This window comes from Stigmatopora argus, chromosome 2, assembly GCF_051989625.1.
Source record: "Stigmatopora argus isolate UIUO_Sarg chromosome 2, RoL_Sarg_1.0, whole genome shotgun sequence".
NCBI lineage: Eukaryota > Metazoa > Chordata > Actinopteri > Syngnathiformes > Syngnathidae > Stigmatopora > Stigmatopora argus.
This window is the reverse complement of record NC_135388.1, coordinates 18,582,164-18,608,076: the sequence shown is the minus strand read 5'-3', so window position 1 is coordinate 18,608,076 and position 25,913 is coordinate 18,582,164. Positions and strand designations below refer to the sequence as shown.

Genomic DNA, 25,913 nt, shown 5'->3' with positions numbered 1-25,913 from the left:
GTCATACCAGCATTGTGCCGATGATGTTATTATCCTGCCTTCAAAGATTATGAAAGATTTGAAGTAACAGTCCCCTCCATTTAGAGTCCTGTTGACTTTATGAGCTTGTTTGGCATGAGTGCAAAGATAGTGATTCTGTAATTAAAAGAAAACAGAAGTGATATTGTCATGGCAGATAGGATCAAGTGTCTTTAAAGCGCTCCATGTGCAAAATGGCAGATCAAACACCACTGGTCTTCACATTCCTATTTTAACATTCATGTTTGGTCCTTCGAACCTCTTTGACTCAACCTTTCCAAAGAAGCTAATCTGAGGCCAGGAGGTCTGGAGGCCCGCGTGTTTTGCTGAGGATTTGTTGATTTTTCTAATCACTGCTCCAACTTTGCTTCTCTTTGTTTAGTTTGTCGAACTTAAGACAAAGGCTTAAGATAGTTTGGAGGAACAAAGGCAAGTGAACCGCTGGAAGACACGAAGCTCTTGATTGCATCTGCAAGGTCAGTCGAATTACTCGGTCCTGTGGGCTTTTCCTTCTGGAGTGCACTGAAACACAATTGTGTCTACTTTAATTAAAAATGAGACTTCGCTTTGTCAAAATATGCTTACACACTATAACAAGCTACATTAGTTTAAATTCTGCTTGATTGGTTGAGATTTCTCACTGGAACGTTTTTGAGGCATTTTAAAGAGGTTTTTCCATAATTCCACAATGTCATGCCAAATTGGGGATGTGGATATATTTTGGGGTGTCTTATTGTGAAGAATGGAATCTTTTATGGTCACATCCCTGACAAGCGGAGACAAATATTCTAAAAGAGGCGGCACAGTTCAATTCCTATCCTGAGGGTAGACAGGGACGTGTACCCTCTGACCTCCAAATTCCCTATTCATGCGGGTGGATACAGTAGTAGGCTTATTTTGAACTCTGACTCATATTGACTCATTGGCTGCCATGCAAAGCGCTGGACGTCCAATCCATTTTGAAAAGGTAAGGCTGGCAGCGATTATTTGCATTCAGCATTCAGATTGGAAGCCCCCACTTGAGAGATGTGAGGCAGATGTGCGTAGCACTGGTCCACCATGCCAACTCTCATTGAAAGTTCTTTTGCTGTTTTGTGTCTGCAGTGAAGAACGTCACCACTGGGAAAAGACCCAAAAACTGTAGCACTTTTGTCATTGTGTGTTCAGTTCTAACATTAACCTAATGTTGCCTAACGTTGCTTCACAATGTATTCATGGTCACACCACATTCGGCACTAATTCATCTCCAGCTTTAACAACATAATTTAGTGAAGGACCTCAAATTCTTAACACACTCTTGGTTCCTTGCTTTACAAAAAGCTTGTTAATTTGATAGTGTTGTCATCATGCTGTTGTTGCGATCATTAAAAATAATTACACCTATATTTTATATTCACGCAAGTGTTTTGTGTATTGTTTGAATACATTTCTTCTTTTGGTCAAAACAACTTAAACTGTAGTTTATATCTTAGCAGTAAACGATAATGTAGCTTCTTTAAAACTCATTCATTTTCTATGCCGCGTGTCCTCACGAGGGTCACGGGAAGGATGGAGCCTATCCCAGCCAACTATGGAATTGGATTGGTTGCCAGCCAATCACAGGGTACATGAAGACAAACAACCATTCATGCTCACGCTTATACCTAGGGGCAATTTAGAGTGTTCAACGAGCCCACTATACATGTTTTTGGGATGTGGAAGGAAACTGGATGTTATGGTAAATTTGGGTTTTGGTTGGGTTATATGCTTTTTGCCTATTGTGTCACTCATGGTTTCCCTTCCCTCATGTGATCAGGTGTGCATACTCTGTAATCAACCTTTGTCTGTCTATTTAAACCCTGTGTGTTTGTTAGTCTTTGTCTGCCCTGTTTGCTTCATGCCACGTTGCCATGCTATGCTCCATGTTCTAAGTTCCTCGTTTCCCCATGTCTTCCATGTCAGGTTTGATTTTGTTATTTATTGCTAAATCCTTGTTATTTTCATGAATCCCCTGCTGCCTCAGCTGGTAAAGTTTTGTTAGAGCACTCCACGCACTCATTCCTTGACTGCTTCCCTGAATTTGCTCCTACTCTACGTTCCAAGCTCAACACCACACTCTCGTAACACTCGAGTACCTGGAGAAAACACACCCCAGCCCAGGGAGAACATGCTAACTCCACACCGGAAGGCCAGTGGACAGGATTAAACCCTTGATCTCAGAAATGTAAGGCATGGCGCTCTCCAAGTAAATTCAATTGTTTTAACATCAAACAATTTATTTGATCTATTTTTATTTGCAAACAGTGCTCAACTGTGTGAAGAATCAATATTGTAAAAATTGCCCATGGTAGGATTGCCATGCAAAAACATTCAAAGAGCAAATTTCATATTCTCAGCCTCTGTATACACACATAGAGTCCTGTTGTGGACCATTGGATTGTTAAAACACAGCTCTGGTCATGCTGGTCTTGGAAACTCCCTGTGCCTCTGGTACTCTTCTTGACTTGATTTCACTCTTTACATGTCAAAGTGTGTTTGCGGGTAGGTTTACGTGGAGGTTGATCCTACCGCTACATATAAAAAGCCCTGATACATGATGTTAATGTTACACCCTGCATTCGATCTTGACACACAGGGGGAAATAATCAGAACAGCGAGATGTTGTTATTAGTTCAATCCAAACTTTTACTGTCATCATTAACACAAAAACCCATAACATACAATTAAACCCATATATATACATTATCAACACGTTAGAACCCAAAACATAATGTACAATTACACCTATATATATAAATATATATATATTCAACACTTTAGAACCCAAAACACAATGCACACACACACTCGTTCAACACACGGTCATAACTTGTCATATCTTTTCCCATTACAACTTCCAGTAGTCCTACTATTATTCAACAGGGCAAACAATGCAATATCAACAATATAACATCCTTTCTATGACCGTTATAGACACTGTCAACGATAATGGTGGCCGAAGGTAGCGTGCTAAATGCTATTCCATGTGCGTGCCCCGAGACTCTCACATTCACGCCCGTAATTCAAAAGTAAATAAACATTAATAACCATTATCTCTTTTCTCACACGCTAAACAGTGTATATTACAAACCCCAAACTCAAACAGCCTTTACAACAAACAGCATACCTTGACACACAGGGGGAAATAATCAGAACAGCGAGATGTTGTTATTAGTTCAATCCAAACTTTTACTGTAATGATTCAACACACCTCCCGTGCTTCAAGCTATTTGCTAAGACATCAATAATCAAATACCGATCTACTTTAACATGCCCCACACTTGCCATGTGGATCCAAGGATCACCAATCGAACACCGATACACACATTCAATCCAAACTCGTCATAGCTTCTTTACATGCAATCGTTAATAAATCAAACACTCTAGCATGTCACACTAATAAATCAAACACTCTAGTATGTCACACTAATAGATCAAACACTCTAGTATGTCACACTCTCCCCCACAAAAACAAATGTCGTCCCGACATCAGTATATTCCAAATATCTTCCCCTTGTTGGTTGTTATGCTGAACAGTCTAGCGAACTTGTCATTTCACATCCTCTTCTGTAAACTGATACTCATGAAAACTCCAGGCGGCAAGGGCCACAGTTCAAATATAATCCACAACTCGTACGGTCCACGTTCACTGGATGGAAACTGTAATCACAGTCGTAACAGTCCATGTTCGCATAATACATGCCACCCTTGTAGGCTCAAGCCTGTTGGAGTCCATACATAAAGGGTGGTTGAATGTAATATGGCTGCAGGTGTACTAACCAAGGAACCACTCCTGGTGCAGGGTAAGGAGGTAGCAGCTGATGTGGTGACTGAGTACTATAACAGGAGGGGACACCAAGCTGATCATAGGTCGTTCGTCGTGGTGGATGTCTCTCCCTTCTTGGCCGTTCATAAGTCAACGCCTCAGGTTCATTCACAGTGGTTGGCGGAGAGGTCTCTGATAAATGATCATCACGAGGATCTTCAACAGCCAGATTTGTTCCCTCACCAGGCAGGTCCTCCCGCTGATAGTCATCTTCTCGTTGTACTGGTCCGGAAGCAGGGCCCTTCACTCCGAGTCTCTGATTCGCTGGCAGTGGCCTGTGCTCAGACTCCATCCCTTGTCTTCCTTTCTCCACTTTGGCCTTGTATAACTCCAGCTTGTCAGCTTTGATTGCGCGTTCTCTCAGCGCATCCAGTTCATCGCGATAGGCGCGGGCTGCACGGGCGTCTACGAGCAGCCTCAAATTCTCCTGCTGGAGCCTCTTTATTTCTTCCTCCATGTTTTCCTGCTGGTGTCTGTTGTCCAGCAGTTGTTCATTCCTCTCTTCTAGCTCTTGTCTAAGTCGTCTGATCTTTGCCTTTGAATCGGCAGGTTCCACCATCAGGTGTTGCTGAGTTCCCACCTGCTGCTGTTGCATGCTGGGAGGATTGACGATGGCCAGTGGACTGGGTGTGCCACAAAGCACACGAACCACACCTTCCCTTTCCTGAGTTAGCTCTGCTATAGTCTCTTCTTTTAGTGGTCTGCCTCCTCGGATTTTACATCCAGCTTGGAAATGTTCTCCACTCCCACACCGATAACAATGTGTGCACTTCACATCTCGCCCTCCCTGCTGACAAGCAAAACACCTTCTTGGGACATAAGCAGGGCGGCTAGTGTTCCAGGGGGGTGCTGGGGGCTTGCTGTAGTAATTTTGTTTTGCAAAAGGTGGCTGGGGCTCCCTAACTGGTCTTCTAACTGAAGGTGGGAGGTAGGACTGAGGCTGAAACATAGCCTGCTGTAGTGTCTTTCTGATCTGAGCTATCTCTGCACTGAGATCTTTAAGAGAAGCAACACTTGCCTTAAGTTCAGTCAACTCCGCTCGTACCTCACGGGACACTTTTGGTTTTTCTTCTCCAGGGCAATTGGTAGGTCGTAGTTCTTCTGAGTGCACCTTGCTAACATGTGTCGCTGCCTGTGGGGTACTAAACTTCTTTTTATTTCTCCTTTCTGTTTCATTAGCACAGGCTACATTTAACCTCTCTAGCAAAAGCTCATCTGAAGTCTTACAGTTCAGCAAGAGAGGCTGCATATCTACTCTAACACTGTCACTCTGGAGACCAGTGAGTATCGTGTGCAAGCACATACGCTGGACTAAACTTTGGTTGTACTGGATTCCTGATTCTGATTCTCGAGATGCAAACAGTACCTTCTGCCTAAGAACTAATACTCGCATTAAGAAACTTTGAGGAGTCTCTTTGATATGCTGCACTTCTGAAGCTAACTGCACATAGAGGTCGGTAGCACTCCTTTCCTGAAAATGAGCGCGTAGGATGCGTTTGAGTGTGGGAAGAGTGAGGTTAGGTTTCTCTTCCAAATAATTACGTAGCTGCAAACTGGGGGAGATAGCTCTGATAACTGCATCAATAATTTCCACATCTAGGTAACCCCTATTCAGTCCATTTTCAATTTGATGAACAAGGCTGGAGAATGTCAGCTTGTCCCTTTGGCCTGGTTCACCTATCTGGCCAGCAATTTTGAAGTCCTTGCGCCAGTATGAGCTTGGCTGGGGCTGGGGAGACACACCCCCTTGAGGGTCCGCAGCATCTGGTAGCTGGGGCAAAGTTATTGGAGTCTCTTCCAATCTTGATCCTTGCTTTTCGTTTTCATCTATTTTGACTTCATGCTTCATATCTGATATTTTATCTTTCAGTTTCAACAATTCAGACATGCCTTCATCCTCTACTTCCTCTAGTTCTTCTCTTTCTAGGTACTTTACAATGTGAGCCACTAATGATAGACGCGATTTCCGTTTAACACTTCTTAATATGTTAAGAAAATCACATATTTCCAGTAGGTTATTTTCCGTCAGGTTGTTCAATGTTCCTACCACCTCTTCGAGTAACTGTTCCATTTTGTTGACGATCTAGGAGCTCTGTTGACTGTACAGGAGTGAACTCTGAACTGGCACGTCTTTACTGTCCCTCTGATGATCTCGTAGGCCTCAGATGACAAGTACTCAACCGCCAACTTCCAGTTCTTCTTAAACAGCAACACCTCCTCTCACTGCCATCGGCCTGGTTTTTTGGGGGGATTTAGCTGGCTCAGAATTCAGTGAGCAGGTCTTGGACACTGGACATCTGAACAGCAATCCCAGCGGTGCCTCCAAAATGTTACACCCTGCATTCGATCTTGACACACAGGGGGAAATAATCAGAACAGCGAGATGTTGTTATTAGTTCAATCCAAACTTTTACTGTCATCATTAACACAAAAACCCATAACATACAATTAAACCCATATATATACATTATCAACACGTTAGAACCCAAAACATAATGTACAATTACACCTATATATATAAATATATATATATTCAACACTTTAGAACCCAAAACACAATGCACACACACACTCGTTCAACACACGGTCATAACTTGTCATATCTTTTCCCATTACAACTTCCAGTAGTCCTACTATTATTCAACAGGGCAAACAATGCAATATCAACAATATAACATCCTTTCTATGACCGTTATAGACACTGTCAACGATAATGGTGGCCGAAGGTAGCGTGCTAAATGCTATTCCATGTGCGTGCCCCGAGACTCTCACATTCACGCCCGTAATTCAAAAGTAAATAAACATTAATAACCATTATCTCTTTTCTCACACGCTAAACAGTGTATATTACAAACCCCAAACTCAAACAGCCTTTACAACAAACAGCATACCTTGACACACAGGGGGAAATAATCAGAACAGCGAGATGTTGTTATTAGTTCAATCCAAACTTTTACTGTAATGATTCAACACACCTCCCGTGCTTCAAGCTATTTGCTAAGACATCAATAATCAAATACCGATCTACTTTAACATGCCCCACACTTGCCATGTGGATCCAAGGATCACCAATCGAACACCGATACACACATTCAATCCAAACTCGTCATAGCTTCTTTACATGCAATCGTTAATAAATCAAACACTCTAGCATGTCACACTAATAAATCAAACACTCTAGTATGTCACACTAATAGATCAAACACTCTAGTATGTCACATTAAGAACCTTCATCTGCTAAAAAGCTTTTCAGGCTCAATCTAAAACCTGACCAGAGATAATCTGCAGACTCCCTCAATCACTCAACCCTTCCAGACTCCACAAACATGCAGCACAACATAGTCTACATAGCAATTCAACAGCAATAAGACAGAGAAAGATGGGTGGGGAAGACATTCACGCAGCACCATGTTTTTCCCGTCATTTGAAATAGCAATCAACTGTGATTTAATTAAGGTAGTCTGTATAATTGAGAACAAAATGGTGACAGGGTCCAGGCACTCAGTTTTTTTAACAGAAACAGTAACAAAACAAAAAAAAACATTACCAGAAATAGAGGGAATTTGGAATACAGGATAGTCATGACAGAGACTTTCTTTGAGGATGTTGACCAGATGTCAACTGCTTGTGTGTCCGGATTTGGCATAAGGCGTATGGGAAACAATCATGCATATGTCAGTGCATACTCTTTTAAAAATGTCTTGAATTTGTCACTGTTCATGTCTGCATATGTTAGTTTCAACTCTGAACTGACATGTGGTGAATGTGAAATTTATTTTAAATGTTTGGCCAATGCAATGTGCATACATTGGCCAATACATTCTAGCTGAGCACACTTTTCTTTTAAAGGTGTTTACAACAAAAACAAACATAGAATAGAGTCCCCAAAATATTTTGAGCTGGTGGTAGTATGATTATGAATGCGAAGGGTCATCGTTCTTTCTGTGTGCCCTACAGCTGACTGGCAACCAGTCCAGGGTGTAGTGTTCCTTTTGCCCGAAGTCGGCTGGGATAGGCTCCAGCAACCCCTGCAACCCTTACGAGGATGCGCGGTATGGAAGATGAGTGAATGAATAATGTTACCAAAGCATTGCCAGAGGACTCTTTAAATCAGAACAGTGAAGAATTAGTATATATAATACTGAAAACTAAGAAGATAACGCAAACATTTTTAAGACCCATGATATTTAGGTGTGTGTGGATTGTGTATATGTGTATATACAAACTGTATTCTCCAAAAGTTGGGATACTCTGTAAACAATTTGTGAATAAAAACTTAAAACAATGGTAGTGTGCATTTTTTAAATATTTTATTTGGGGAAGAGCATGACAAGCCAAATGTTTTAACAAAATGTATCATTTGAAGGGCAAAATATGTTGATTTTGCATTCTGTGGTGTAAAGAAAAATGGCACAAAGCTACCACTGTGAAGCATCTTCTGTTCTTCTTTCAACAAACTGCAAGCGCCTGGGGACCAAATTTAGAAATAGGAATGCTTTCCCATTGTTGTCTAATACAGGCCTCTAACTGTTCAACTGTCTTGGACTTTGTTTGTGGCACCTTCCTTTTTATGAGGTGCCAAATGTTCTCTTTCAGATAGATTTGGACTTTAGGCTGACCATTTCAAAGGTCATCTCTGAAAGAATCGATCACCGGATGGCAGCATATTCAAGCTTTCCATGCCATCTGCTCTCATCCAACCAAATACCCACAAAGAATTTTACTTTTGAGCACTGTTAACAATTTGTCGGTGGTCTCTTTATTCTGGATAACATGGCAACTCAGTTTTTCCGTGAAGACCGTTGAACCCTTTGACCCCTAGCCCAGCGAAAACGCCTGCACATTAGGGTCCTGTTTAGAAAGGGCCTCGTCTTTGCGCTGTAGTGTTTCACCTGGTGGATTGTGTTCACTGACAACGATTTCTGGAAGTCTGTGATTACATTTACAGTAGCAACCCTTTTTGTGGTGCAGTCCCGTTTAAGGCCCCAAAGATCAAGGGTATCCGGTATAGTTTTGTGGCCTTGCTACAAAGACGGGCCACATAACGGACCGGGTCAGTGGGGCTAGCGCCCAGGAGCCCGTGGGGCTCCCAATGCGAAATGTAAAAGTAGAGGACCTCTTTTCTCTAAGATCTTGTGACTACACAGTTATAAGGTATAACTGAGGAAAACAGCAGGAATGCTGGGTTGGTGGGCAGCGGGTGACGGCAATCAGAGAGCCCTGCTGTAGGGCCTCTTGTCAAAACTCCCCTAACCCTAATATCTGCCAATGAGGAGTTCAAGGAAGTAATAGTTCAGAGGATCCAATGATTAAAAAAGTGTGTGCAAAAAGTCGTGACTTCTGGATATCTGTGGGACTCAGAGATTGCACCCCTCCATAATTCTTACATGCTATGGTTTCTTCATATATACTGAACCCTTTGATGATGGTATGCACTGTAGGTGATATTGACTTCATCTCATCTCATCTAATTTTCTGAACCGCTTTATCCTCATTAGGGTCACGGGGGGGCTGGAGCCTATCTCAGCTGACTCCGGGCCAGAGGCGAGGGACACCCTGAATCGGTGTCCAGCCAATCACAGGGCACAAGGAGACGGACAACCATGCACACTCACACATCATGGATGTTTTTGGAATGTGGGAGAAAACCAGAGTACCCGGAGGAAACCCACGCAGGTTCGTGGAGAACATACAAACTCCAGATCGGTGGACCGACCTGGACTTGAACCCAGGACCCCAGAGCTGTGAGGCCGACGCGCTAACCACTCGCCCCACCGGGTCGCCCTGCGATATTGACTTCAAACTCTTTCAATTCCCCGACCTTCCTATGTGAAGTTTGCATGATCTCCCAGGCCTGCATGGATTTTCTCCAGGTACCCGTTTCCTCTTGCATCCACAAAACATCTAACTCTAAATTGCCCCTGGGTATGAGTGTGAGCGTGAATGATTGTCCGTCTCTTTGTGCCCTACGACTGGCTGGCCACCAATTCAGGGTGTCCCCCGCCTCTGGCCCGGAGTCAGTTAGGATAGGCTCCAGCACCCTCTACAATACTTTTTAGGTTAAGTGGTAGAGAAAATGAATGAATGTTTTTTTCCACCATTTTGTAGCATCAATAGAGGATTAACTTTTTTATGTTAGCATCTGACATATTTTTTTGCTGTTACCACCATTGCTTGGCTTTTCTTTAAAGCCATTTGAGTCGTTCTGCATGGCAAAAAAGTATACACATCATGAATAAAAAATTTAAAAACCAGCATTTAAACAAGTGTATCTTTTAGTACAAGTAATACCAAACTGCCAGCACTTGGAAAAATATACATCCTATTCTATTCTCAGTTTTTGGATCAGTGCACAAATCCAGGCTCATGTTTTTCCTAGAATTGTGTGACTTTAATGTAAGATGATTGGTAAAGACTCTATACATTGTCCGTAATTATGACCATTAATTGTTTGTTGTATGTCGATATGTGACATGGGAATGGCTGGCAATCAGTATAAGTCGTACCCATTCTTTCAACCAAAATCTGGCATTGCCAGGCTCCAACTAACCTAGGATCAAAAGGATGGATGACAGTACTAAACTGTTAACGTAGAGCATTAGACTGTGAAGAGGAATGGAAAAGTAAAACCCAGTGAATCAGGGGCCTGCTAACAAGAGGACCCAAGCCAGGGTGCCTGTGGTTGGATTTGTATCGCTTGTCAATAGCTTCAGGACCATCTTAAGGATCTTAGTGAGTCAAATACACCAAAGCCAGTTCTTAGCAAACAGCTTTCACTTTGTCCATACTCTCAATGAGTGTGATAATCACTATAGTGCAGCTTTCCAGCCACTCTGCGGTGTAACACATCATAAATCAGTCTTTGAACATGCCATCAAGGGACTGTGAAAATGGGTGGAATTGCACTCCGGCAAAAAATTGTGAATTTTGTTTTTATTGTTACGGGAATGAAATAGCAATTATCATAGTTTGAGAAAAAGGCTTGGATCACAGTCCACAAATAAAACTCTTTATTTGCAAATAAAAACAACAATAGTATTTAATGTGGAGACACTTGCAATCTGTCTGCCACACATATGTGCCATGATTTATTAATATTACCCAACTAATTAGAAAAAAACTCACAGGAAGAAGTTGGAGGAACTTTGGTTTGATTTGATTGTTTGACTGGAACGGGACATTGAGGCCTGTAGCGAAACGCTGCAGGATGACAGAATGTAAAGAAAGAGCGTTCAAAAGGGAGAGTGCATAGAGGAGGCAGACCAAAGGGCTCGCAGATGGATTCTTGTGCTCGACTCAGCTACACAACAAATGGTCTGAAGCTCAAGTATTTGTGGGTCTCTTGTGGTTTTTTGTCAATTAATCATCAGCACATATTTAATCCATTCCGACATGGTGCTGCCAAGAAAACGTGAGGGGTGTATAGCCATTATTCAAAAACCTACATTGCAGTGCGTGCAGCTACAGATCGTGTACACCTTCGCCTCTTGGCTCCGAGTCACGAGCTTATTATTTACATAAAAATGCAGGCGGCCCAGTGAACAAGTGGTTAGCGTGTCCGTCTCACAGTTGTGGGGCTGGATTCGATCCCAAGTGGTTCCTCCCTCCCTGTATGGACTTTGTTTGTTCTCCCCGTGCTTGTGTGGGTTTCTCCGGTTTCCTCCCAACTCCCCAAAACATGCATGACAGGGTAGTTGAACACTCTAAATTGCCCCTAGGAATGAGTGTGAGCGTGTATAGTTGTCTGTCTCCTTAGGCCCTGTGATTGGCTGGCCACCGATTCAGTGTGTCCCCCGCCTGGTGCCCATAGTTAGTTGGGATAGTCTCCAGCACCCCCCAGCACCCTTGTGAGGATAGGCAATGAATATCTAATTTTCTCATCTCATTTATTGAACTGCTTTATCCTCACCAGGGCCGCGGGGGGTGCTGGAGCCTATACCAGCTGACTTCGGGCCAGAGGCGGGGGACACCCTGAACTGGTGGCCAGTCAATCGCAGGCCACAAGGAGACAAAAAAAACATTCACGCTCACACTCACACCTAGGGGCAATTTAGTCCAATCAACCTACCATATACGTATAATGAAAAATCTGCACAGGTGCATGTTTAAGAAATAAAATAAATATATTAAAAAAAATATAGTAATCGTAATAAAATACCATGACCATTGTAAGGAAAATGAAATGACGATTCAATCGTCGGCTGACTGGCGACCAGTCTAGGGGGCCTTGACCCCCTTCGTGTCAGCGAAGATAGGCTCCAGCAACCCTTACGAGGATGCGCGGTATAGAGGATGAATGAACATTATTATATATTTGAAATTGAATCTGCATGTGTGTTAACCTTGGGATTTATAAATGCCATTCAGTCATTTTCAAGTGACAGTTGTCATACAATATTTTGGAACTATCCAAACTTTTAAATTGCTACCTATAATTTTGGGGCGTAACTTGCTTCAGTTGATTTAATAAAAAAAAAAACAATAGTGGCATTAAAACGTCGATAACGTCGTTTATTAAATAATTTAGTTAATTTACTATTTTTCAATTCTTCGGGGTAGAAGGGAACGGTCTGGTGCTTGGCGTTCAAGTAATTGTAATATGTTTGACATTTACGCCCTCTTGCGGTAGATTATTGCAAAGTCAGTTATTACTTTACATTATAGTATATCATACTTTCAGAAATGCAGTATAAAAAGAAATTATATCCTCAAATCTCGAAAAGCTAGCATTTTGTTGCCAAAATTATATCTATTTTGACACTAAATATAAAAGCACGTCTTTGGTCCCGGTGGTGGTAAAAAATGAATATAATTTATTCAATTATGTATTGAAACTGTTGCACGTTTTTAATTTTAAAATCATTTAATACATATCAGTATTTTAAAAAAAATATTGTAAGCCTATCTTTTCCCTCCTAAATCTCTAAATTAATAACGTTAACTCTGTACTGCACAATTTTATTATTATTATTATTACGGTAATAAAAACAACAACAATAATAGTAATAATAATAATAATAATAATAATAATAATAATAATAATAATAATAATAATAATAATAATAATAATAATAATAATAATAATAGTAATAGTAATAGTAATAATAATAGAAATAATAATATGGGTGTGAGTGTGCATGGTTGTCCGTCTCCTTGTGCCCTGCGATCGGCGGGCCACCGATTCAGGGTGTCCCCCGCCACTGACCCGGAGTCAGCTGGGACAGGCTCCAGCAACCCCCGCGACCCTAATGAGGATAAAGTGGTTCAGAAAATGAGAGAGGGAGATAATTTATTCCTAAACCTTATAGTAGTTATAGCTCCCTCAATAGCACTGAAACATGTTAGGTGTTATTGCCTTCATTGGCATCCAACAAGTTATATATACAACTTTAGGGTGTTTTTGTCATGCCGTATATCTTTTATTCGGAATTTCAAATTATTTTTATTTACATTAGATACGTTATTAAATGTATCTACATTCAGAGAAAAATAATATAAAATCATCATCAATCGTCAATATTTTTAAAAATATATAATAACTGGATATACATATTAATTTATTTAAAAGCTAAAAAATAGTCGCTTGCTCTATGAAGGGTTCAAGTGTCAACTTTGGTTGCTCACTGTATATTCATCATCCCAAAAAGGCTTAAAATAATGTTACATTTATATAATTTAAAAAAATATGAGGAAAATCATCATATGCTTATGAATTGGCATTGCTGTAAGATAACCCGTTATGAACTTCATATTTATTTTTTCATTTAAAATATTATACAATCCCTATTGTACAGTAAATGTTTTTCAACTGGTGAAATAAAGAGCATTCATTCAGACATTATTGGCAGAGGGTCCCAAATGTTATTCACACATTATTGACAGAGGGTCCCAAATTCAAGTTTGTCTCTACTCTTTCCCAATCAGGCAACCATGAGGACACCGAAGGAGGGTCCTTAGAGCCTTCCCAATAGCCACGAGGTGGCGCCAAAGAGCAGCTACAGAGTCCTGAGAAGCAGTTTTTTCCTTGGCCAGTTCGTGTGTCACCCCGAGCATCTTTTCTGGAAAAATACCACGGAAAGTGAAACCTTCCCAGTCCACTTGCACAATTTTCCTTAATCCCGTCGACGCAAACCTCTATGAAGACAAAGAGTATAAAGGTATGATATTCATTTAATCATCACGGAACGGCAGGGTGTACAAAATCCTCTTTTGTCGTGTTTAGAAGAGACGACTGCACACAACGAGCTGTCGCAGCCCCCACCGCTCGCCTTTGTTTCTCCGTGCGGACGGTCATTAAAAAACGGTGTTTTTAAAACAACCGAAATGTCTTTTCATATTTTGGAGCTCGTGACCGACGATTATCGTTTGATTAGACGCATAGCATTGAAGAGGGGTTAGCTTGCAAGCTAACAATGGGATACGGAGATTGAAACCAATTTGTGAGCTCGAATAAATAACGCAAATTAGAATTCGACGTTTCGCGTTCGACTTTCAAGCAACTTACCAACGTAAAGACGAAAGTCAAGTCTTCACCTTGTTTAATTATCTTGTGTTACGTAACATTTTTAGCCTCTTCAAACTAATATGTTACGGTGAGGACATTTAACCCTTTAGAGGGCAAGTGGCTATTTTTGACCATTCAAAATATTTTGTTTTTAAATTATAAACACTATTAGAAAATCCAATGTTAGTAAACCTAAATTCAAGAAATTAAAATAAATGAAAGCAGATATGAACATGTTTACGGCCCCAAGTAACCCTCTAAAGTTAATTTGTTTTTGTTTTTTTTCATAGTATTTTTTTGCCTGGCCATAACAATAATAGATGTCCATTTTGTTTAAACTGCATCAATGGCACTAGATGACCAATATATGTTGACTAGGAGGATCAATGAACAGGAGGTGACCCGAAATCAACAGGAAGTGACAAGAAAATGACTTAAAGTAAACAGGAAATGATTTGAAATGTACACAAAGTGACTTGGGAACACCCCTAAATCATCAGAAAGTGACCCCAAATCAACAATTAGTGACCAGTGAACAACAAAAAGACCTGAAAATGCCACAAATAAACAGGAAATGATCCAAAATGTACAGAAAGTGTCACGGGAATGCCTGTTTTGTACCTTAGTGGGTGACCCAGAATGAACTAATTGCCTTCCATTGCCGGCACTGGACGTCTAATGTACATAAATTGGGAAGATTGGTTGCTCATATTTCAGTGCCATTGACGCTGCTAGACATCCAATCCATTTTTTACTGGGACGGGTGAATGAATGTTCCTTCAAGCATTGGATTGTATGTCTGGCGCCGTCATTGGTTAGTTGATTACATAATGGTAACTCCTAATTGTTCATTACCAGTTGGTTTACCCATCAGCAAGTCACATATAACTCACACTCCTCTCTCAACTCAATTTAGATGCCTTCAGCAATGATTGGCAGCAATCCTGTCCATTCGGCCACGTCAGATCTTGGAAATGGAAGTCAGCCTGAGGCCATGAAGCAGGTTCTTGGTGTGGTTGACAAGAAGGTTCGCAACATGGAGAAAAAAAAGGTACCACCAGCATCATCGTCTTCTTAATCTTCGTAATGACTCCATTTTTCCGCTTTTCATTAACGCTGTCATAAAGGTATTAATTGAACAATGTACTTGTGACTTGTGCATTGTGCTGAGGTGTGTAGTGCTGCGTTGACCTGATTCTAATATCTTCTGCCTGTATAAATGAATTCAACGAAGTGTATCATTTAGGGAAAGTGTCATTGCATGCCAATCTTTGTGTTACAACAGTTTTAAAAGCTTCCACGTGGTTCACGTTGGATGCAGTATAACCACTAATATTAATGATTAGGAATGTGCCGGAAATGTTCCCTCACCTAATCGATACACATAGTAGGCGTCTACAAGTTTAGAATTTTATCAAGTCACTGCTCAGGTTGTTATTGTTCTCGTGGACACTAACTATGATGTCCTACTCCTCTTATTTGTGCACCAAACTGATATAAAAGAACTCGTCCTAGCGTCGATTCTGGCTCTGCAGCGCACAGCCGCCTTCTGGAGTGGTTTTGCTAGTTAGAATTAATGGAGAAAATTGGGTCGCTTAAGACGTGACCACTCTCTCTCATTTTATCCTCATTAGGGTCACAGAAAATGAGATGAGATGAAATGTGACCAAACAATTTACATAGAGGGAAAGTTACAGCACTAATATTTTCAAGATTTAGTTGTTAGAAACTTTTTTTGTGCCATGTTAGCTAGCATAAGGCATGCATGCGCGTCAGTGGACTGGGGCACACTTTTGCTTGTTTTTCTCCTTATTGCTTACTGATCAATTTCCCACCGATTAGTTTACATACCATATGTAACATATCTGTCAACCTCGGCCAATTGCTCCCCTTATTAATGATTGCAATTCCCCTTATTAAGCGATTAAAACTGTACAAATGCAACGTGGCACATATTTACTCCCATAGAGCGCACTTAAAAAGTCTAAAATTTTCTCCAAAGTAGACAGGGTGCCTAATCAGTATGCACTAAATTCAAGATTCTGTAGATGTCGCTGTATGGACCTGACAGCTTGACTTTCTGGGTACATTGCTTGCTTACGGAGAAAAGGCGGACGTTTGAAAGAAGAATGCGTGTGCGCATATCATGCTTAAAGCATGACTATTAGCAGTCGACAATGACGTTTTCGTATGCTACGATCTGGATTAGAGCCAAAATGGGTAAAACGAGAATGGTTTTACAAAACACGCACTTAAAAATCCCGTACAAAAAATGTCACACAGTGTACACATTGTGAAATGATAAAAAAAAAAAAAAAATACGGGAAAACGTATAACTAATGTTTTATCCCTCCTTCTCTTAGTCCAAGCTAGATGACTATCAAGCCAAGAAAAGCAATGGTGAAAAATTGAACCATGATCAGTTGGTATGTATACAGTCTAGGTTTGGTTTTATTGTTTCATTTGTAATATTGGCAATTTATTGTTATCTAACCAATGTGTTGGTGTTCTTCCCATATCTAAAGTTGATGTACTGCAGCATGCTTTATTTAGCCATGTGCAATTGAATTTTCTTTTGTCTGCCTGAAGGAGGCCTTATCAAAGTACCAAGAGATCCTCAACAATATTGAATTTGCTCGTGAGCTGCAGAAGAGCTTTCTGACACTGGGCCAAGAAGTAAGTCCATATAAATTGTGTTTGTTCCAAATTTGCTGTCCATCAAATATCCGAGTTTGAAAGAGAAAGTGTTTTCAATCAGTCGGTTCAGCTCTTTAGCTCCTGTGACTTAAATCAAATTTCTGGCTTGAGTTCCCCTCAAAAGGTGTGTAGTTTGGCCATGATATGTTTGACATGCACAATTGTTTAACAAAGAGAATGAATATGACACGTTGACGCCTGTTATTAATGGTAGGTGTTAGCATTTCCCATTGTATTATTCAGGGCAGATGGCAGCTTGTTCACCAAAAGTATATTCATGAAAAAGTTTAATTTGTGGGAGAACAAGGACAACCGTGTTAACACAATTGAAATGACATTCTGTCATCATGTACGGTACAACACAGCCTAGCAAAATTTCTACAAGCTGTGTCGAGCTGGTCAAGTAGTGCCGGACTAATAACACGTTATAATTACCGTATTTTCTCACATATAAGCCGCCCCCGGTATAATCCCCTTAAAATCGTTGAATTTTACAATTTCTCACGTATAAGCTGCCCCTGATTCACAATATTCATGGATTTAATAGGGATTACAAATGTGTTACTTTGAAGGAAAAAATCACTGCTCTTGGTATTTCTGAGATAGTGTATGAATCAAAAGCACATTATTAGGATTAATATCATAAGGAAGTTATTAATTAGTAATGGTTGTTTCCTTACTGCAAAACAGAAAATAACCAACAAATAGTAAATGTTAATTTGAATAGCAATGCTGTAAGTCTTGTGCGCATATAAGCCGTACCCTTGAGTCGGTCATCATTTTTTTTAGTTACAAATATGGTTTATATGCCAGAAAATACAGTAATGTTTTCATTAATAACTGTTCTTTCTATTGCTGCTACATGTGCTTCATAGTATGAAAAGACAAACTTGGTGTCACTTGCCACCCTTTTTAAATGCAAGTTATAATACGTACTGAACTATGATTTTTACCAACCCGGTAATTCAATCTTTCTATGGTTTTACCTCTATAACTGGAAACCATAACCAAGATGTGGCATGTGAAGAAAACAATAGCCCTGGCTAGTTAAGATTTTCCACGTATTTTGTCTGTTTGATGCATTTACACTAGGCCTGAACAATATATCGTTTGAACATCCCAATGTTAGACTTTATTCTCTATGGCCACACGAGCTCCGTTTGCTAGAAAAACAATGTGCTGGGGAATTTAACTCTGCATATGGCTCTTTGCTTTTCTTTACATCATGTGAGGTAAAAGACTAGAACTGTGTTTTCAGATTCAGAAGGTGGTGAAAAAAACTGCAAGACGCGAACAGATGCAGCGAGAGGAAACGGAACATCGGCGGCTAAAGACGGTTTTGGAGCTGCAGTTTTTATTGGACCAGTTAGGAGATGATAATGTCAGGCAGGACCTGAAACGGCCCGACGCCTCTGGCGCCGCATTGCTCACCGATGCCGATCTTGCATCTCTTGACGAGTTTTACAAACTTGTCGGACCTGATCGGAACTGTGACGTCAGGTGCGTCAGGCGTCTCCTATGTTATCACTTCATAAATCACAAGATGTATTCATGTGATGTGGTGGTTGCGTGATGAATCATTTCACAAGATACTAAGTGAATTATGAAACATTGTTGACCCATTAACCTGCAGGTTGACTGAGCAATATGAAGAGGCCTCACAGCACTTGTGGGAACTACTGGAGGGCAAAGACAAAGCTGTGGCAGGAACTTCATGTAAGAAATTTTAATCGCTCCTGCAATAGTGTTCGAGTTGTGCCAGGTTAATGAAATTGTTTCTTATACCTTGTCTGTGTGTATGTGTATATCTGCTGCTAATTTTATTTTATTTGTACTTTTTAAAACCGACGCCAGGCACAGAATTTAGAAACAGAAGGCATGACCGAGGTGTCTTGTCAATCATTTTTGCATTTCATGCTGTTATCAGTTGTTCTTTGGGATTTTGAATTGAAAGCACATTCCTCAAAAATACAACACCAAGCTTGTAGCATTTACTCTTTAATTAATTGATTTCATTGGTTGGTGTTGCGCGCCATCACGAACATTCCATGGTAGCAATGTAGCAGGTATGGCTAGCACCTGCTTGTTATTGGTACTGGGAATGTCATGTGCATGGAATTGCGCACGCAAGTAAGGGGTGATTTTGGTCATGTATAGAATAAAGAAGGAGTAAACGGAGTACATTCAAATGCTTGTAAGTTAAAATCTGCAAACGCCACCCTTTGTATTCCTTCCATTAAAAAGAATTTGAAGTTATCTCACTGTCCTTGTTCCAGATAAGTCACTGAAGGGCATTGTGGACAAGTTGCTTCAAAGTGGCTATTTCGATAGACCTCAAAGTGGGCACAATGGGACATGTGAGGAGGCAGACGAGGTGGAACAGTTGGGGGAGGAAGATCAGGAAAAGCAAGCGGTGGTGGCTGATAGTAACGTGAATGAACAACCATCTCAACCTGGTAGGTTTGACCATATTCAGATATTTGTCAAAATATGCTGCAGGTTTTATTTTGTTTTGTTCTTTTCCCCAGAAGCAACAGTTCCTGAAAATCATCCTGAACCAGTGCAATTGGAAACCACAGAGGTGAGCTCATCATACTAATAGATTATAGATCCAAAAATGGTGTATGTGGATAATTCATCCTTCCCATATTATTTGTTGTTATAGTTTGTAAATAGACATTTTATCCCGGAAAGCACATTCAACAGCATTGATACAGAACATGTGGAGGAATGGTCAGTGGACATGCAGGTATGCTTGTCTTCTTTACGATATTTACCCTCTCTCCAAACAGTTCTGTTAATTTGCATCCATCCGCATAGGTGGTGACTTCCCTCCAGCTTCAGCCCCCTGCCCAGATGCCACCAGAACCCAGTCTTGCTGTGAATCAAATCATATCTCCACCAACTGACCCAGTGGTCAGAAAGCAGGTGGTGCAAGATCTCATGGCCCAAATGCAAGGGACATACAACTTCATGCAGGTGACAGGCTTGAGTGTGCTTTCTGAGAGTGTGAAGTCAAAACTCTATTGTAGTCCTTATTACATGAACCCTGACCAAAACCTTCCTGTAGCCTTTGGTCACTTGAATGTACTAAGATTCCCAGGCAGGGGTATTCCTAGGTTTTTATAAACAGAACCTCGTTACATGTTTGTCAACCTATTCCCAAATTTCCCCTATAAAAGATTGCCCGTTCCCGTAATACCTAAACCAAAATAATTAACATGACTTTACAGTTCATATTATTGAATTGAAATGGTAACAATCAAATTTCAATGTGGTTGCATCGCAACACACCGTCTTGATAAAATGAAAATGTTTAATTGGATTGCATATGTATCTACAAAATATCTAGTCATTTACAACAATTGTTGGGAAAACAAAAAAAATCATACTTGATAGTCTTAGTTCTTAATTCAGGGGAGGGGGTATAGTGTATTCCTGTATTTTTTTTTCAATTGTCTGCTGTATCGATTGAAAATCCCATACATGGGACAAATATGACATCATTACATTTTTGGGCCCTACATGTCCACCACAAATGTATCACTGTTTTGTCAAATAAAAGGATTCGGTGTTGGATTTTGATGGCCAGGCCATGGACCCGGCCATTGTGGCAGCGCAGCCAATGAAGCCTGTACACACTGTGGACCTTCAACAGATAGTCTGTGCGCCATGTGAGTATAATGGAGGGGCAGTTTATCTGTCCTCTAGTATTAATATTTTCTCCTCACAATTCACTTGCTGCCTTTGGTGGCTAAAGACATTTTAACTGCCAGACCCTCTCAGGTTGCATAGATTTGGCCTATATCACTATTGCAATCAATGAGTCTAGTAGTCAGGACACCTTTTACTTTCGTTTAAGTGACTGCTTACCAGTTTTCGGAGATAAGGGCAGTCATTCACATGATTTTCGTTTTAATTTTCTTTAGTTTTTTCTTGCTTTGAATTGCTAGTGCAGACTTAGCTTTTAACTCAACTCAGGGGCGGAGTTTGGGAGGTTGCTTGGGGGGGGGGGGCTTTAAAAGTATTCAATGCGAGGAGCTCGGCTATATTAGTGGATTTAAACGTACGTCCAGCGGGCATATTACTCCACCCGTGAAGATCTGCTCACATTTATAATTAGAGTATTTTTTTTACTATAAGTCGCACTTTTTTCATACCTGGCCTGGGCTTGCTTTTTTTTACTCTATTCCCTATTTTCCTTTTACTTTAACGCATAATGTTGTAAAACTTGTACTCCAGTGCAACTAAGATATATATTTTTCCTTTCATTGTGTTTTTTGCCGTACACAGATGCGACTCATAGTCCGAAGATAACGGTAGACAGATTTGTTCATTACACTTGGTTGATTCATTTTCATTATTTTTTTAATCTGGTTGGCTACAACCTGTGACTGCAAAAGATATCAATGGAAGGCCTCAATTTGCTTACGTTCTCTAGTTGTGCTCAGCCATCTTGACCTAGACAAAACTGTAGTGACATCACTGATAAAGAATTTCTGAATCGGCCACTGCCATACATTTCTCGAGTCTTAGGAGTTGGAAGACTTTCATATTTGTAAGAAAGAAACAAAAACTCTTGGGATGACTTTTTATCAGGTTTAAATTACCCTGTACCTTAGAAAGAAGACAAAATCAGGAATAAGAAGCCATAGAACTCAGGTTTCGAGTCAAAGAGGGAGACTTGCACAGTTAAAATCTCCACAGAGTTCTGATAAGCCCACTCTCTCTCCTCTAATTTATTTACTTTGGGTGCTCCTGATTACACAATGACGTTGCAACTATAAAGGGAGTGGGAAACAAAAGTTGTAGTGTCCCTAAACATTTAGAAGAAAAACATCCATTGAGCGTGATTGTGCGTGACCTATATTAGGCACATGTAACTGTTAAAAACAGAAGCCTCAGGACATCTTTTTCAAACTTTCTAATGGGTAGCAGATTAGCACATATAAGAACAAAAAAATGATAACTTGAAATACAACTACTACAACACAATAATTTTTTATTTTTTTATAATAATTGTTTTTCCTTCCAGCAGCTCACACTGAGTCCAGGCTTCCTCCGATTAGTGCTGTGACAGGACCAAAGGAACCTTCCCAAGTAAGTAGTAGGAAGAGAACAGGCATAGCTTCTCACAATTTCTTCTATCAAGTGCTGAACAGCAAAGGACTGTCTAATGCACATGTGTCAAAGTGGCGGCCCGGGGGCCAAATCTGGCCCGTCGCATCATTTTGTGTGGCCCGGGAAAGTAAATCATGAGTGCCGACTTTCTGTTTTAGGATCAAATTAAAATAAAGAGTATAGATGTATATTAAAATTCCTGATTTTCCCCCTTTTAAATCAATTATTGTTATTTTTTAATCAATTTTTTTCTGTGTTTTTAGTTCAAAAATCATTTTGTAAAATCTAAAAATATATTTTTAAAAAAGCTACAATAAACATTGTTTTAGATATATAAAAAACTGAATATTCAGGGATTTTAATCCAGTTCTTTTAATCCATTTATTAAAAAAATATATAAATATTATATCTAAAATGGTCCGGCCCACATGAAATCGAGTTGACGTTAACGCGGCCCGCGAACCAACCTGAATCTGACACCCCTGGTCTAATGCATCCCATAATGCATTGTACCTCTTTACGGTACCTTTACCGTGGCATTGTTTGATTTTTGCTAGAGGGCATATTAATTATATATGAATTGCCTCTAATCAACCACCTGGCTTCCAACCTGAACTGGACCATATGGTACACAGTCACGCAAAGACAGTGAAAAAAATCTTTCTTCGTCCCCCCCCCCTTTCTTCAACACGCTTTGTGGTACGCGATCTGAGGCTCCAAAAAGCATAAATATACCTCCCCAAAACACACCAATAGCATTTCAAATGCCAAAAATAATCTTCAAACTTAAGCAAATACACAAGCACATTCTAATGACATTGGATGGTGTTGTTGTTTTCTGGGGGGGGGGTGAAATGACTACATACTGTCGATTCTCAACAAGAATTTCTTTAGCTATCACCCCTCTGCAACCCTTGCTTTTTTCTTGTTGTTCTCCTCCTTCCAAACCCTCTAGGCTTCGATGTCTCTCTCTTCTGAGCAGTCGCCTGCTTCTTGTTCCCTGTCCACCGCCTTCCCACCTGCCTCTAAAGCCACCCATGCCGGAGGCATAAATGTCAATGCTGCACCTTTCCAGTCAGTGCAAGCGGTAATGCTTCATATCTGTGTTTTAATCCTAAAGTACACCCAAATGAAGTCCAGCCATGAGGGCACTTCCTCTCTCCTCTCAGTCCTACCTGTCATTCCATTTTTTTCCTCCATCACGACATGAAACGTGATGCTCTCTCCATCTCATTTCGTCAATTTTCGATGCTTAATGAAAACACTAGGACTGGATCATTTGGGTTTTTTTTTTTGGTCCAAAGGTGCCCAAGTCTAGTACTATCGAGTCTATTTTCCATGTCTCCCTTCACCAACACAGCTGTATCAAATCAGGATCATTATAAAGCTTCTGGACAGCTTGCTAATGAGTTGATCATTTGATTCAGGTGCGTTTGTGGAGGGAGAAATTGAAAACAGACTGGATAGGGGCCCTCGAGGACCCAAGTTAGGCACCCCTGCTTATCTAAAACAAAGGTGCATTTTTGTTTGTAGGTATTTAACATGAGTGCACCAGCACCCCTTCCTGGTGGCCAAACGGACGCTTTGAAGCCGTCCCCGTTTCCTGCGAGCTACGGGCAGAGTTTTACCGGTCAGTCCGAGACTGCTGTGGACCAGCCCAACATCCCACAGGAGACCTTACAATCTGGTGAATAAGGATTGAAGATTCATGTAAGTGCTGTAATTACTTATATGACCTTGCGCCGTGCCTTCCAGTTGTCGCCGGGTTCCAGTCCCAAGCCCAGGTCGTGCCTACAGCAGTTGTGCGCGAAGACTCGTCGCCAAGTTCGGGCTATGGGCCTTCCAGCCAGCCTTTCTACAGCAGCAGGGGCATGCCACGCGGCGGTGGCAACGCGAGGAGCAGCAGAGGTGGCATGAACGGCTACCGGGGCTCTTCGAATGGATTTCGAGGTACCTCTCTAACTGTTTTGTCATTCTGACTCAATTAACGTGATATTAGCTACTGTTGATGGTGCTAGTAGTCCCATCCATTTTGACTGGGAGGGTCTTGCACTTAAAGATAATAATATTTATGAATGCTTTCATGCATGAAATATGTTTTTTTAAGCTATACCGAGCGCTCAATTAACAGTCTGGCTGACATTGATTTAAAAAAATTACATGACTTATATTTACATAATTCAAACCGGAAGTCGGTGTGAAAATGTTGACTTGGGAATTATTATGATTTGGGAATCATTTTTGGGAGGGTTATTTGATTCCTGGTGATGAAACCCTGTTGAGAACAACTTTATATTGTTAATATAGTTTGAAACTAGAAGAAAAAAATTCAGCTGGTGGGGTGCCATGAGATGTTTTCAATGCAACTAAAAACGCAGCTCAAAAAAGGTTAGGAAACACTGATCTAGAGTTGTTTACAAGAGCCAATGTCCTTGATAGGAAGTGTTTATCAGAGAGTGGAGTTTACATAGTAGCCGTAATATTGCCTTATACAACCACTTGACATAAGCAGGACTCTCTCTCTGAATTATACTTCAAATGATATATTAATAATATTATTTCCTATCTAAATATAGTATTTATAAGCATCAAAATATGGACATACAATCTAAAAATAATTATATATCATCAAATAATTGAAATTCAATGAGCAAAAATAGTCACTTGCTCTAGTATAAAGGTTTCAAATGAATTTGTAATCATTTTGAGAGTGAAACTGCACTACGCAATACTATTTTAAGCATTGCAATGCATAATTTTAAAAGCAATTGAAGGAAATGTTTTTGCATGAAATGACCGGTAGGTTTCATGTGTTTTAATGTATAATCTGAAACTGATGTTGTGCTTGAATGGAAAAACTACATAGGATTGAAAATTGGGTTTTTCACCGTTTTCTTTTTCTCTTTAGGGGGATATGAAGGTTACCGGCCTCCATTTTCAAACGTTCCCAGTAGTGGTTATGGACAAAGCCAATTCAACACGGGGGCCAGAGACTACTCAAGCAACAACTACCAGAGGGTAATATTAGTCATTTTGAAATAGGGGGGGGGGGTTATTCTGACATAGCACTATACACATTCCAGATGTGATTTCTATTTTACTTTAATCAATTCATGTGTGTTGCAGGAGGGCTATCAACAAGGTTACAAAAGGGGAGCAGCCCAGGCGCCTCGAGGATTGGGCCGAGGAAATGCTCAAGCAATGCGATCTTAATAACTGCCTCGTCGTTCTACGGTCAACATTCAGGAGTTTTGAATGTGTTCACAAGAACTCCCTTTTGTACTGATTCATTTATCATTAACATTTTTTTTCTTCAAAAAAAAATCCTGGCCAATTTGAGTCAGCCTGCCTGCCTGTCTGTCCATTTCCTCTAAATGTTTAACACAAAATGCTGAGTTTCTCAACTCCATGTCAGATTATCAGCAAGTATTCCTGTAAACTTGAAAGATTACATTAATTTATTTTTTGTACAAAATAAATGCAAAAAATACCCTGCCACTGTCAAAATGATTCCCAGGAGTTTCGTCTGGCATGTTTTTTCCGTCATCTTGTAGACTTCTAACATTTTATTTTTTAATCTTTCACCTTCACCTCTTTGTATGCTGATGTTATCAGTCAAGACTGTTTCAATAAATAAAGCTGTGTTCTATTACAAAGCAACTGTTCTTGCAACTCTTAAAACAGTATATTTTGTTGTTCTGGAAATATGAAACCGGATTCCTATTTACA

The 25,913-nt window shown here is 40.4% G+C and overlaps 1 protein-coding gene across 4 annotated transcripts; it reads left to right on the top strand.

Annotated features, from left to right (window-relative positions):
- Window positions 1-25,840, top strand: LOC144070747 (caprin-1-like). Of its 4 annotated transcripts, none has more exons than XM_077595189.1 (19): window positions 1-322; window positions 401-494; window positions 13,787-14,019; window positions 15,283-15,417; window positions 16,730-16,792; window positions 16,956-17,042; window positions 18,322-18,563; window positions 18,697-18,779; window positions 19,340-19,519; window positions 19,592-19,644; window positions 19,729-19,812; window positions 19,884-20,042; window positions 20,629-20,737; window positions 22,102-22,163; window positions 23,140-23,271; window positions 23,718-23,871; window positions 23,940-24,134; window positions 25,093-25,202; window positions 25,311-25,840. In XM_077595189.1, the coding sequence occupies exons 3-19, from the start codon at window positions 13,999-14,001 to the stop codon at window positions 25,395-25,397; spliced, it is 1,956 nt and encodes a 651-aa protein (XP_077451315.1). In that variant the 5' UTR covers window positions 1-322; window positions 401-494; window positions 13,787-13,998; the 3' UTR covers window positions 25,398-25,840. The 4 variants fall into 4 exon arrangements, with proteins under 4 accessions (XP_077451315.1, XP_077451314.1, XP_077451317.1 ...); XM_077595188.1 differs by having other exon boundaries at window positions 22,099-22,163; XM_077595191.1 differs by lacking the exon at window positions 23,140-23,271.
- Window positions 25,841-25,913: the final 73 nt, after the last annotated feature.

Excerpts from the sequence above, each read along its gene's own strand:
- LOC144070747 (XM_077595188.1), top strand. The coding sequence starts at position 13,999 with ATGAAGACAAAGAGTATAAAG. Across the intron at positions 19,645-19,728 it reads TGCAATTGGAAACCACAGAG|TTTGTAAATAGACATTTTAT; the intron begins GTGAGCTCATCA and ends TTGTTGTTATAG. Across the intron at positions 23,272-23,717 it reads CTTTCCAGTCAGTGCAAGCG|GTATTTAACATGAGTGCACC; the intron begins GTAATGCTTCAT and ends TTTTGTTTGTAG.